Here is a 13,991-nt window from a genome sequence, read left to right on the forward strand (position 1 = left end):
GAATTGAAATTATCGGTTACCATCGTATAAACAGTTTTGTCAATAACTTTAGCAAGACGTCGATGGTTTAGAAACAGGTCTAAAATTGTCTACAATATCCCTTTGTCCTTTTCTATAAAGTGGCTTCACTACTGAGTAACTTAACCGGTCAGGTAACTGACCATACCGAACGAAAAGTTACAGATATGGCTAAGTACTGGCCTAACATATGTAAAACGGTACTTCAGTATTCTGCTAGAGACCCCGTCATATACATGAGACTGATTTGATTGTTGACTCAATCTTCCCCTTGTTAGTAATATGGAGGAGTATTTCTGATAACAGTCTCGAAAATCTATTTTCTAAGATTCCCTGGAGCAACTAGGCTTCTATGCAGTTCATCTGCTACATTCCGAAGTGATTAGTAAATGCTGAACACATATCCGACTTATCAGTAACTGAAACATTGCTACTACACACTCACTTTACATTCTCAACCTGGTGCTACTGACAAGACGTTTCCTTCATTACTGACCATATGGTTTTAGTTTTGTCCTGAAAACTAGTTGTGGGTTGGGTTGATTTGGGAGAGGAGACCAAACTGCGAGGTCATCGGTCTCATCGGATTCGGGTAGGAAGTCGGCCGTGCCCTTTCAAAGGAACCATCCCAGCATTTGCCTGAAGCGAGATAGGCAAATCACGGAAAACCTAAATCAGGATGGCCGGACGCGGGATTGAACCGTCGTCCTCCCGAATGCGAGTCCAATGTGCTAACCACTGCGCCACCTCGCCCGGTCTGAAAACTAGCTATTCTACTTGCGTAACACATACTTTCTTCATTCTTAATAATATTTTTGAGCACCTTACAACACTGTTTGTAATAGGCTGCTGCAGCTCGATTGTGACTACGTCTAACATTTTGATATAATGACCTCTTTTTTCTACACGATATTTTTTTCCAGGTAGTCAACCACTCATGCTGCCTGTTAGCGTCAGTACACTGTTATGAACGTTCTAATAGAAAGCAACTTTCGACCGGAATGAGAAAGGTGTTGAGGAAAGCATTATACAGGGTGATTCAAAAAGAATACCACAACTTTAAAAATGTGTATTTAATGAAAGAAACATAATATAACCTTCTGTTATACATCATTACAAAGAGTATTTAATAAAGTTTTTTTTTCACTCAAAAACAAGTTCAGAGAGGTTCAATATGGCCCCCTCCAGACACTCGAGCAATATCAACCCGATACTCCAACTCGTTCCACACTCTCTGTAGCATATCAGGCGTAACAGTTTGGATAGCTGCTGTTATTTCTCGTTTCAAATCATCAATGGTGGCTGGGAGAGGTGGCCGAAACACCATATCCTTAACATACCCCCATAACAAAAAATCGCAGGGGGTAAGATCAGGGCTTCTTGGAGGCCAGTGATGAGGTGCTCTGTCACGGGCTGCCTGGTGGCCGATCCATCGCCTCGGTTAGTTGACGTTCAGGTAGTTACGGACAGATAAGTGCCAATGTGGTGGCGCTCCATCCTGCTGAAATATGAATTGTTGTGCTTCTTGTTCGAGCTGAGGGAACAGCCAATTCTCTAACATCTCCAGATACTGTAGTCCAGTTACAGTAGCACCTTCGAAGAAAAAGGGACCAAAAACTTTATTGGCTGAAATGGCACCGAAAACGTTCACCTTAGGCGAGTCACGTTCATACTGAGTTGTTTCCCGCGGATTCTCGTCGATTCACTTCTGCCGTACTCAATAACACAAAAAGCTTTCTGTTGAGCGGTCGCCATCTTAGCATCAACTGACGCTGACGCCTAGTCAACAGCGCCTCAAGCGAACAAATGTACAACTAAATGAAACTTTATAGCTCCCTTAATTCGCCGACAGATAGTGCTTAGCTCTGCCTTTTGTCGTTGCAGAGTTTTAAATTCCTAAAGTTGTGGTATTCTTTTTGAACCACCCTGTACTTATTGTCTAGGCCATCAGCAGTATAAACATCCTGACACTGTTGCTCCATGATGATTTTTAAACGGGTCCCTATTGCACTTGAATTAGCTGAGTCGCTGGCGGCTCTCTGGATATCGACCATTGTCCTCTGTTTCGATCTTTGGTCGTCGGCTGCGACTCGAGCGCGAGATGACGTGCTCTCGCGGAGAGAGATAACGGTCGCTGGACAGAAATGTGAGGGCAGTGCGGGCATAGCAAGTAGCCGGGGCAGTGGTCGTCGATTTGGTTGACTTTGGCGGTACGTACGGTTTGTTGTAGACTAGCGAGGAAACATCGCCTCTAGCGGGCCGGTGACGGCTGTTCCTGTGTGGACCTGGTTCGCTTGTCTGCCAACTACAGAATTAACGCTGTGAGACGTGGACTCTTGGAAATGTATTAAGGTGATTTTTCTTGCTTACGTCCCATTATTTGAACTTGCTTTCTGGCCTCAATATTAGCACGTTTACCCTGAAGTTGTTTCAATTGCGTTTTGCTCTTTGCTTCTGATCTCTGAATCCATATTCATGATTTACTGTGCGGGTTGGTCTTACGATCCGGTAAGTTTGGTGCTGAATAGCACTTCATGTTTTCCGCAGCAGTGTTTGAGTTGTGCTACTGGCAGTGTTATAGTGTCCCTCGTCCTTGAAAATTTAAACACAAATGGTATATAAACAAATAACATATGAAATTCGATACAACTTCATGAAATTGCACGTGGTTTTTTTCCCACTATATTACCTCTCAAATGTCATACACACTGAATAATGTGAAATGGCTCTGAGCACTATGGGACTCAACATTTTAGGTCATAAGTCCCCTAGAACTTAGAACTACTTAAACCTAACTAACCTAAGGACATCACACACACCCATGCCCGAGGCAGGATTCGAACCTGCGAACGTAGCAGTCCCGCGGTTCCGGACTGCAGCGCCAGAACCGCTAGACCACCGCGGCCGGCGAATAATGTGACTGGTGACGGGAAAAATATACATTAAGAAGTAATTGTTTCTGGGACTTCAACCGTTGCCTCGTCTACAACCATCTTGCAAAGCGCAAACGCTAACCACTTTTGTTTGTTTTTGTTTTTTGTCTCATTCTGTTCGTTGCATTTTTCCGGGGTCTACGTCCCATCACATCCGTTCAAGTTCATCGTTGATCCATTCATTAAGCTTTTTATTACAAAGGGCTGCTAATCCTCTCACCGAACACCAATTTGACCACAACGATTTCTTACGGCTGGTATCTTCGCGCAGATAAATCAGTCACATAATAGATGCGTAAAAATGCTCTTGCCGTGCCGGCCGCGATGGCCAAGGGGTTCTAGGCGCTTCAGTCTGGAACTGCGCTACTGCTACGGTCGCAGGTTCGAATCCTGCCACCGGCATGGATCTGTGTGGTATCCTTAGGCTAGTTCGGTTTAAGTCGCTCTAATTTCTAGGAGACTGATGACCTCAGATGTTCAATAGTGCTCAGAGACATTTGAACTTTTTTTTTCTCTTGCCGTTACCTCGGAATTGTCAGAGTAGTACACTTTGCTACTTTCTCACTACGTTGTTTTAATGGCAAACGAAAGGTGTAGTGAGTGAAGTAAATTAGTGATCCCAAAGTTGCGGCCTACCCTTGTAAGAGTAATGAGGTCTCTTGTCCCCGCTAATAGCCATTATCACCTATTGTTCAAAATTATTTTAATTAACAGGTGTTGAGATTCCCTTGTTTTCCTGGATAGAGTTCTTGCCTTTTATTGCCATCATCTCGTTTCTACCATGGCCGAATTATTATTAGCATGGCTGCACCTCTTAGGGCTTGTTATCTCATCTAAAAAGATTTTGAGAATTGTCATACTTATTTAATTCTTTTTTAATTGCTAAAATTGTCATTAACTGGTTCATGTGAAATTGTTACTTACTGATCTCTTGCCCTCTGAGGGTTTATTATTAATGACATTCAAACAGATTTTGAAGGTGTTTTAAATTAAATTGATTTTTCTATTTGAAAGCTTCATATTGTTGGATTGTTGTTTAAATATCATAAACTTTGTTTGAGTTTAAGGAACCTTCGTGTATTCGTGGAATTTTATTGTTTTAACTCTGAAATCTTCTATGAGTAAATCATGCTGTGCGCAATTAATGGTGAATGACGATACAAACATTGGGGTCCAGTGCATCCACCAAAGTCCTTACTGGCGAGTTTGGGGCATCGAGGTTTCCCCATTGCATTAGTTTTTCTAAACAGTTCATAATTATATTTTTTTTGTTTTTGAGCATAAGAACCTTTTAGCGTTAAGATTTGTGCAGCATGGTGTGACAGGCCATTCACAGTTTAGCTGACAGAATGCCCTCTGGTAACCGAAGAATAAACAGATATGTTACCTATGGTTGCGCTACTGTTTCCCTGCACTGTATGTGAAAAGAATACACTTTGCATCAGATGATATGAATGAATGAGATCTGCTAGCACCCTCTTCCTAGCACATTCACAATATTAATATTGAAGTAACCATATACAACTAATATTTTGTACCTCCTATAAAGTTAATCAATCCATAGCTTGAGCAGAAATGTCATGAATTCAATCAGAAGTTTAGATCCACTAAATTCAACCACACCTGCACAACATACAAATATCTGTTTTGTGCAGTGCTTTGAGACATCAAGGGACTCAAATGGAATATTGTTTATCATTTACAAGACCACTCCCCCACAACGTAAAGAACTCCCAGTAAAACAGACAGCTAACCTGTACCCTGGTAAAGGAAACCTCTGAATTATCGCATTATTTAAGAAGTGCTCTGAAATACCAACAGTGTCAGCCTCTAGCAGCAGTTCACAAACTTTCATTCCTTGTAAATTTGGTAAAATATGCTAATGCTCTCATTACTCGGGTATCTAAACATTGTGGAGAGTGGTTTCCTTTTCATAGAGACTTCCTTTGAGCAGAAATACCTGTCAGCTAGCTTCAGTCTAAAAATGGTGCATATCGAACACCACCACTGCAGGTATTTTCCCATCGATGTTCCCACAACCGCCTACTACGGTGTCACTTACAAGCTCTGTCAACCTCCGCTTCCCATACCTACTGAGGTGCAGGCTATGCCCAGTGAAACCCACCCTGCTGATAAACTCAGCTGACACCACTGTAATGTGTACCACGCCCTCCGCCTTCAGTGCCTTCTCAAGCCCCCTGTTAATGCACTTAACAGCCATATTAATATGCCGGTCATGACGAAACATTTGCACGAAATGCACATTTGTGAGGTTACCACCCATGTCATACTCCCCACGCGTATCATGAATGTTCCTAGCCCCACCGACAATCGCCGGCCACCGTGGCCGAGCGGATCTAGGCGATTCAGTCTGGAACCGCGTGACTGCTACGGTCGCAGGTTCGAATCCTGCCTCGGACATGCATTTGTATGGTGTCCTTAGGTTAGTTAGGTTTAAGTAGTTCTATGTTCTAGGGGACTGATGACCTCCCATAGTGCTCAGAGCCATTTTGAACCACCGACATCCACTGCTTGATCCTACTTCGTAAAATTCCTGCGTAACTTCACTATGTTGATAATCACGTGAGCCAACTTTGCACTAGGCTTCACAACGCTAGTGACCTGATACTCATTCCCCAACACTTCCTGTTACTGCTTGCCAATGCCTCTGCTATGAGAACTACCTAACAGCAGAATCTTCTTCGTTGTATTAGAATTTTCAGCTTACTCACGCCCCGTAACTGCTGAGATCAGCTGCATGGTTCATACGCCTACAGCTACAACAGGTTCCTCTCCATTACATTCTGACAGCTAGTCAAATCTATTGATAACGCGCAACGTTCAACCGTCTGAGTGTCCCCCCATCCTAACAGCCTTCTAGCCAATTGCCAGTTACCGTTCCTTAGCCACCTTCTCCATCCTCATCCCATCTAGTTCCCCTTTTGGGTTTATGTCTACACGTGAAGTGCACAAATCTTACGCTCCTGCTTCCCTAGTAACTTATTCTTTCTACATATCCTGCAATTCCAGAAGAGTATTTCAGTAGAATGTCCACTGACTTCCCCACTGCATTCTCTCCAATGAACTGGCAGCGCAGGTACAACTAATTACCTTGTCTTCGGGAGTCCTCTGGACGATGAAGTCGAAGTAGCCGATGGAGCCGCCCCAGTGGCCCAGGTAGGAGTCGAACCCGCGGTAGGTGGGCGTGAGCTCCACCTCGTGGAAGCCCAGGTGCCACTTGCCGACAGCCCTCGTGACGTAGCCCAGCTCCTTCAGGTATCCAGGCAACAGCGTACCAGGGGCCAGTCCGCGACCCTCGAACTCGTCCATAGGAATACCCTGCTGACCTGTTAATCGCGTCAGTGACTCACTCATGAGATAGCGATTTGACCCTTTTCATTCGTTTTTAATGTCAGGGGTCCTCGAGGATGGGGGTTTGGCTGGGGGTTGGCATTCCACCACAGTAAAAACCGATTTGAAACATTTCATAGAGAAAATTTATATGCCAGATGGATTAAAAGGCATCCACTCTGATTAAGAACAAAGACTCTACTTTATGGAACACATAACGTACAAGGATTTGCATGTAAAATTGAGAATTTAATTCACGAAATGGAAATAATAAAAATGGATAGCCCTGTAATAACAGAAATGAAAAAATAAGGTTAAAGACGAGAAGTGATTTTAGACTATATCGTGTTTTGGAGTGGAGTGAAAAAAACTGAAATCAGAGGTAGCAGTTCTTACAAGATGGAAATGGAAACAAGGAATAATTAACTGGAAAGAAGTGATTGAAGGAATAATCAGTGTAACTACAAAAAATCGTGAATTGAAACTCGAATCAATTTCGGTGATCTCCCAAATGAACATATCACTGAGGACAGGAAGAGAGACTTACTCGATGACTACAAGAAGAGCCGGCCGCGGTGGTCTAGCGGTTCTGGTGCTGCAGTCCGGAACCGCGGGACTGCTACGGTCGCAGGTTCGAATCCTGCCTCGGGCATGGGTGTGTGTGATGTCCTTAGGTTAGTTAGGTTTAAGTAGTCCTAAGTTCTAGGGGACTTATGACCTAAGATGTTGAGTCCCATAGTGCTCAGAGCCATTTGACTACAAGAAGTGATTGACGTGTATCCAAGTAGACTTGAATCGTTAATAATGGACAATTTAAATCAACGAAATTGAAAAGAGATTAATTGATGACGTTACAGGTTCATACAGAGTGGACACTGAGATGTTGATGGCAGGAGGCTGACTAACTATGTTAAGGTTCAGAAGTGTACTGTTATGAATGGTCAATTTCAGCACAAAGTTTTTCGTAAATACACCTGAGCTAATTTGCTAACAAACCTAAAATCTGTTACAGTCTAAATAATAGTATGAAGGTAGCAGGTGTTAAGGTACAAGATGTAAGGGTAAAAACAAGGATAGTGAGTGGCTTCTGCCATTGTGTAGTTTCTTCAAGAATTGCTTTTTCATTTAAGTCAAAGCTAAAACAGAAAGCGTAGCAGGAGGGTGTTGGAAGCACAACTATAGACAACCCGAAATAAAGGACATAATTTAATCTATATTTTGCACCTGTGAACGTGACTGTACTCCGTACACGTGAAGCTTGAATAAAAACGAGTTTGCTAACAAATTTTTGGTGTTTCATTAAATTACACGACGCATTTCGGATCCTGTGTATCCATCTTCAAGTGAAAGCATCTGATACATAACTTACATTTACTCTTGATTAATGTGAAATGTATATTCCTGTTATGAAAAAGTTAGATTTTAGGTTCCGTGTTTCGTGAATCGAGTACGGAAATACGTGAGAAACTGCGGAAACAAACGATGAACAAACAAGGAAGAGCATTTTTAACATTTTGAGGTCAGCATATATTGGTTTATTTGTTTACAATTCTCTAAAGGCACTGAAGACATGGACTTTATCACACAATGTCCGGTATCTGAGTTTTGAGTAGTTGATACATGTTGGAAATAAATTTAAGATAAATCTTTAAAATTACTTAAATAATTACGGATAGCGAAATTTGTTCATTGAACATAGATTCAGGCGTTTTTGTTTTGTGGAGGTATACTTCCAATTGTTCTAACAGACTTTGGGTCTAGCCATTGGATACATTGTGTAGTATTGTCACATTGTTTTCTATCACGCTGATTAGCCGTTTGGTTTCTAGGATAAGCTGTACAATAACTAATTTTTCAAAGGGGTTGAATCGGAAAGCATTTATGCGTTCTTGGAAATGAAATTCGAAATTTCTGCCTGTTTTCTCTATATAGTAGGCAGGACAAATGAGGCATGGTACTTTGTACATTCCACTGCTGTTGAATTTTTTATTACCTTCTTTCATGTTGTGGACTAATAATTGTCCTAATTTTGTATTAGTGGGTAATGCAATTGTTACATTGGATTTTTTGAAAAGATTTGCAATTTTTTTGCCATGGGGTCAAGGTACTGGTTTGTGGCAAATATTTTTCTTGTTGTTGTGCTTCCCACTTGTGGACGACAGTCAGAAATTTAGAAACCCGTTTCCAAGGACACATAAATGATTTCAGACTCAATCACTTCGAAATATCAGTCATTGCACTACATATGCTAGGAACCAAACCCATGATCAACATTACAGGAAAGAATTTGATAGTACTTCATAGTGAAGAGAATAGTAAGACATTAAATCCGGTAGAACATTTGGGAATATACCTCCACAATCTCTAAATGAAAAAAACAGATTTCGCTCCCATACTTCCTTTAGTAATTCTGAAGATTTATCTTAAATTTATTCCTTGTATGTATCAACTCCTTAAAACTCAGATTCCTGACCGTAGGTGATAAGTTTCATATTTGACCACATCGGGTAAAACTATATCTGTGAAGTGTTTGTAAACAACTCTAAAAAATGAGCGCCTTGAGTGAAGTGATCTGAGACGACAGTACGAATAAACTAAATTATGCCTACCATAAAGGGTTAAAAATGTTCTTCCTTGTGTATTCGGTAAGCTTTTCGCTGCGTTTTCCTATGTTTCTCAAATATTTTCGCAGTCACTTCACGAAATACTGAACCTAACATGAAAGTCTGTCATAACCAAAAAATACATTTCACTTTAATCAAGAGCAAATGTAAATGTTGTATTAGGCGCTTTGCGCCTGAAGATGGATTCACAGGGTCAGAAATGTGTCGTTTAATTAAGTAAAACAGGAAAAAATTCTGGCTGAAGACGTTTTTATTCGAACTTCCAGTACAAATTGCAGGATACATGCACTACAAGAAAAAATTGTGAAAATTCTTACATTACGAAAGATAAAGGTTGGATGCAGTTGGGGGAGGCTGGAGTTCAAATGAACTATACAGTTTCCGGAAACAATCCTTTAAGGAAGCAGCGGAGGCGGTTTTAGGAAGAGAAAGGGAGAGAACAGTAAGATCTGATTGGATGACCACAGGGTTGTTGGAGGTGGCTGTGGAAAACAAAAAAGCTTTAAGACTTAGGTGAGCTATGGGAGTAACAGGATTAGAACTGATACAATGTATGAATAACGAAGGCTGAGAAATTCAGAGAAAATTATAATGAAGAGGCATGGGAAAGAGTATCAGGGGAAATAGAGCATTTGCTTGAATATAGGAGATTGTAGAAGTCATGGAGGATGATAAGGAAGACGACAATGGCTAGCAATCCTGCACCCACAATATAACGTGTACCTATTAGACAGTGGACATAGCAATTTGGAAAACTTCTGGTACAGGAAAGAAGAAACCAGGAAACAGTAGACTACAACAAAAGCAGTTGAACCTATACTAGACGAAGGTGTAAAACAGATGCTGAAAAAGGCAAGAACTGGAAAGGCAGGTGGTCTGCAAGGAGATGCGACAGAACTGTGGAAATACAGGCCGCTTCAAATGGAGAGACTCGGTGTAAATAGTTCAGATTGTGGACGTAGAGGAAATACCAAGAAATTGGTATCATAAATATCTACTATCTACAGAAGAGGAAACAATAAGCATACAAATAACTGTAGGGAAATTAATGTTACGGCATCTATCAGCAGAATTTTTAGAACTCTACTGGAAAACATGTTTGAGAATGAGATTGAGGGAAAGACGCGGTTGGATGACTATGTATGGCTCATACTTTTAGCTTATGGACTTAAGTGAGAAGGCGAATTCTAACGATCAGGAAGTACGCCTCATATTTGTGTATTTTGAAAAAACTGTCAATTCACTATGGGAAGTAATGGAGTATATAGGCAAAGCAAATAAGACCTAATTCGAAGAATACACCAGCAGTCGTTCGCAGTAGTTGAGGTAGGGAAAAATTTGAGTGAACAATTCAAAACATTGTATGGCTGATAAAGGGCTGCGGTATGTCACACTGACCTTGTTTAAAATGTGTGTGCAGTATATACTGAAATGGTGGAATCAATCGTGCGGAGGTATGAGGATTGGAACATGGAACTAGGTACTCACTATTATTTGGAGACGACAAAGCACTGATTGTACTAAGTAGGGAGGATGCGAAGTTTATGATAAAGAGGGTGTTGGAAGACTTTGAACGAGGCGGGCTTACAGTAAATGTGAGCGGAACTGTCTAACAATAGGAGGAGATTGAAGTCATATAGCATTGCCGCAAGGAACTATTGAAACAATAAAGTAGTTTGAATACTTAAGAGCGATAATCCACAGCACAGGAAGTTGTGAAGCAGGCGTGGAAGGCACGGTACAGCATGCAAGAAGAGCAATATAGATGCTAAATGGAATTCTGTGGAGCAGGCCAATATTAAAATAAACAAAGAAGGGCAGTCAGGATATCCAGAACAGAGAGGAGAAGAATGAGGAAATTAGGGAAATAATGAGTATGGAACAACCAACTGTGCAAAAAAATTGAGGATAAATTGCTCTTCAATGGTATGGCCATGCACGGCTAGTGAAGCAACGGTCGAAAGCAATATGTAATGGTCGCCACCGGCAAGGAGTAAGCGCGGACGATCTAGACGCTGAGAGTGAAAGCAGCTGGAATGATGAAGAACAGGAAGACTGCCACGCTCGTATCTGAGAGTGAAAGCAGCTGGAATGATGAAGAACAGGAAGACTGCCACGGTCGTATATGCTGGTGAATGGGAATACAGGGGAAGTGCTCTAGATTAGAGACTCCCTTAAAGCCAAAAGTTGGTACTATATATAGCTGTGATAATTCTTCCGTCATATAATGAGCGCTCACCTGTGCGTATGGGATACTTTCCCGTCATGAAGGCAGCCCTGGACGGCGTGCAGAGTGGTTGCACATAGTGGCTGTTGAGAATGATCCCGTGGTAAGCCAGTGCGTCCATGTTTGGCGTGGGAATTTGATCGGACCCGTGAAAACTGACATCATTCCAGCCCTGTTGGACACGAAGTAGAAGGCACAAATTTAGTTCCTGGTATTATATTTTTAGTAAAGTTAAAAACTAGTTGGTGCGAACTACAGGATCATTACGTCAGAGTAGCAGTGTAGCCAACGGAAGGCAGACTAGCTCTTATGTACATTTGATCAGAACGTTAGACGAATGGCGTAGGCTAGTTAACAGAGTTAGGGCTCGCGGCCCTAGCAGGTTTCATAAACTCGTTGTCGTGGGTCTGGGACACCAGTGGCAAAAAATTGACGTCTTTACGCCGAATGGAAGGAGGAACCACTTCTGATTAGACGTCGCCCAAAGCGAAGTCACAGATGAGCCAATATATTATAACAACCTGCTTAATACCGCACGGGTACACATCTGGAAAGCAACACACTAGCGATTGCGTGTAGTATGGATACAAGTCCTTGGTACGTTTCTGGACCTATGTGGTACCAGATACTAGGTAAACTATCATGCTTGTAAAACCACTGCAGCCTCAGTCTGATGTCGTAACACGGACAGATATTCTGATGAAGATCCCACTGGCGTGATGGAAAAAATCAATAATGAAAGCATGCAGGCAGTCCATTGTAATTTCACCTGTATCACATCTGCCAAGGTGGCCTATTAGTGTCATAGGAACCGTGTGAATCTAGGTGCGCTTATACTCTGTCTTAAGATGTCACAGATCGCCACCTATCTTGGTTTTCAGAGGGGGAAATTTTCTGAACGCCTCTTTCTCTTGCGAGCCGTGGATGTCACCCACTCGAGGTTTCACCATATTTCAACCAGTTCCTATAGATGCTCAACATATTAACACGCGAACGTCCCACCAGCCTTGGTATTGGCGAGATGTTTGCTCCCAGAGGCAGAGACTTAACAACCTGCGTGGATAGAGACGAGTGTGTATGTGTGTGTGTGTGTGTGTGTGTGTGTGTGTGTGTGTGTGTTTGTGTATGCGTGCGTATGTGTGTCTGGGTGCTGAGGTGTCACATGTCTTGACGACATGATGCTATGGAGGTAGCAGATAAACTGGAGGCCCTCTGCACAGTGCTCCAAGAGGCAGACCTCAGATGTCACAAGGACAATTCAACGTTTTTCGCCTCCCAAGTCACTTACTACCTGTACGTGTTCACAGCCTCTGGTATTCAGCCTATGCCAGAGTATGTCGAGACGATCCAGTGCCTTCCCCTTCCTAAGACACGACGCAGCTTAAGTCCGTCCCGGCGTCATCTAAATTATTGCAGACGTCTTATCCCACATACAGCCGCCTCTGCTGATCCTTCACCGGTTGCTGCGAAGGAATGTCAAATAGGAATGGATGCCTTTATGCGACCCAGCACATCTGACTCTGACAGTCGTTCCCCCGTCTGACATTCATAATGGCGTACAGTTCTCTGTATCCACTGGTTCTGGCGGGGGACGCTCCTGTTTATGGATGGGAGACCGTCCTTTCTCAAGTCATAGATGGCGTCGAACGGCCGATTGTGTTCACGTCTACATCAAAGTGCAGCTATAGTGAAAAAGGGAAAAGAGGCCCTGGCCATCATCTTCGGCGTAAAGAAATTTCTTGATCATATTTACGGCAGACGGTTCACACTCTTGACTCGTCCCAAACTCGTCTGTCGTTACTCAACGTTACAGCAGATATTTCCACCCACACAACGCATTCAGAGTCGACTTGAAGTTGCCGCAAATTCGCAGCGCACCACTCGGCCTTTTAGCCAAGACTATGGGTGTGGCCCCTTGACTGTTTGCAGTGGGGGTGATGAGAACCGTATCCTAAAGCCGGTAGAATACATCCCACAGTTTGTCTTTCAGGTCAAATAGGACGCTGTCTGTTTTGCTGAATCGAGAGCGAGCTTTAGGCAGAAGGTCGATATGAGCTTCGAAGTTCGCAACTCCAGAGGTGAGGGTATCAGAAACGAACAGAATTTTTTTCTGCCACTGCCTTACAAGAATTTGTGGCCCCACTGTGGATGGTGGGTTCCGCTTCGTGAATCTTGAGTCCCAGAAGGTTGGAGTAAGGGGTTCATCTGTCACCATATCTGAATGGTGTGGGAGTGATCTGGACCATATCACTTGTATCCCTACATAGAAGGAGGTTAAATTGCTGAAGGGGGAGTGACCCCAAAGTACAGTACGAGCACCAGTCGCTAGATACAGTTTAAGACACAGTGCCTGTCTAAAAAGTGACTGAGTGTCCACTGATCTCTAGAGAAAGGTGCAACAAACTAGAGGCAAGAGCCAACGTAGCACACATGAAACTTGTGACGTGTCGTTGCCATTTCTTTCATGATCGCCGTCGTCCCAGGTATTCGCCACCATGTTGAGAGCCGACAGACAGATGTCTGCTCGATATTGCATCTTGCCATATTCGCTAAACATTCCCACATTTACAAACAATGTTGCCGATGATGGTTTATGAAACACTGGCTACGTGATGGAAGTTACTTTGGGCAATGGTGCTAGGGGTGGTCCGCGGGGTCGAGGTGCCACCTGCCGGAGGTCATGCTTCCGAGACTGGGAGGATTGCGGGTTAGTCACCAAAATGGGTGGTGTGTCTATTATATCTGTCGTCAATCGGTGCAATTGTTAGTACACACTGATGATGGAGAGACATGTTTCAAGAGATTGATTCTTAAGCTTCAGAAGATCCATGCGGAGAT

General features: G+C 42.8%; 1 protein-coding gene across 1 annotated transcript in view; it reads right to left on the reverse strand.

Moving 5' to 3' along the window:
• LOC126174741 (arylsulfatase B-like) overlaps positions 1 to 13,991 on the reverse strand; it is a 107,384-nt gene that overhangs the window by 64,869 nt on the left and 28,524 nt on the right. The window contains exons 3-4 of the mRNA XM_049921061.1: positions 11,166 to 11,325; positions 6,063 to 6,298 (exon numbers count right to left, since the gene is read on the reverse strand). Coding sequence (XP_049777018.1) covers positions 6,063 to 6,298; positions 11,166 to 11,325 — 396 coding nt within the window. The remainder of the gene's footprint in view (positions 1 to 6,062; positions 6,299 to 11,165; positions 11,326 to 13,991) is intronic.

The sequence above is a fragment of the Schistocerca cancellata genome, chromosome 3 (assembly GCF_023864275.1).
Source record: "Schistocerca cancellata isolate TAMUIC-IGC-003103 chromosome 3, iqSchCanc2.1, whole genome shotgun sequence".
Classification (NCBI taxonomy): domain Eukaryota; kingdom Metazoa; phylum Arthropoda; class Insecta; order Orthoptera; family Acrididae; genus Schistocerca; species Schistocerca cancellata.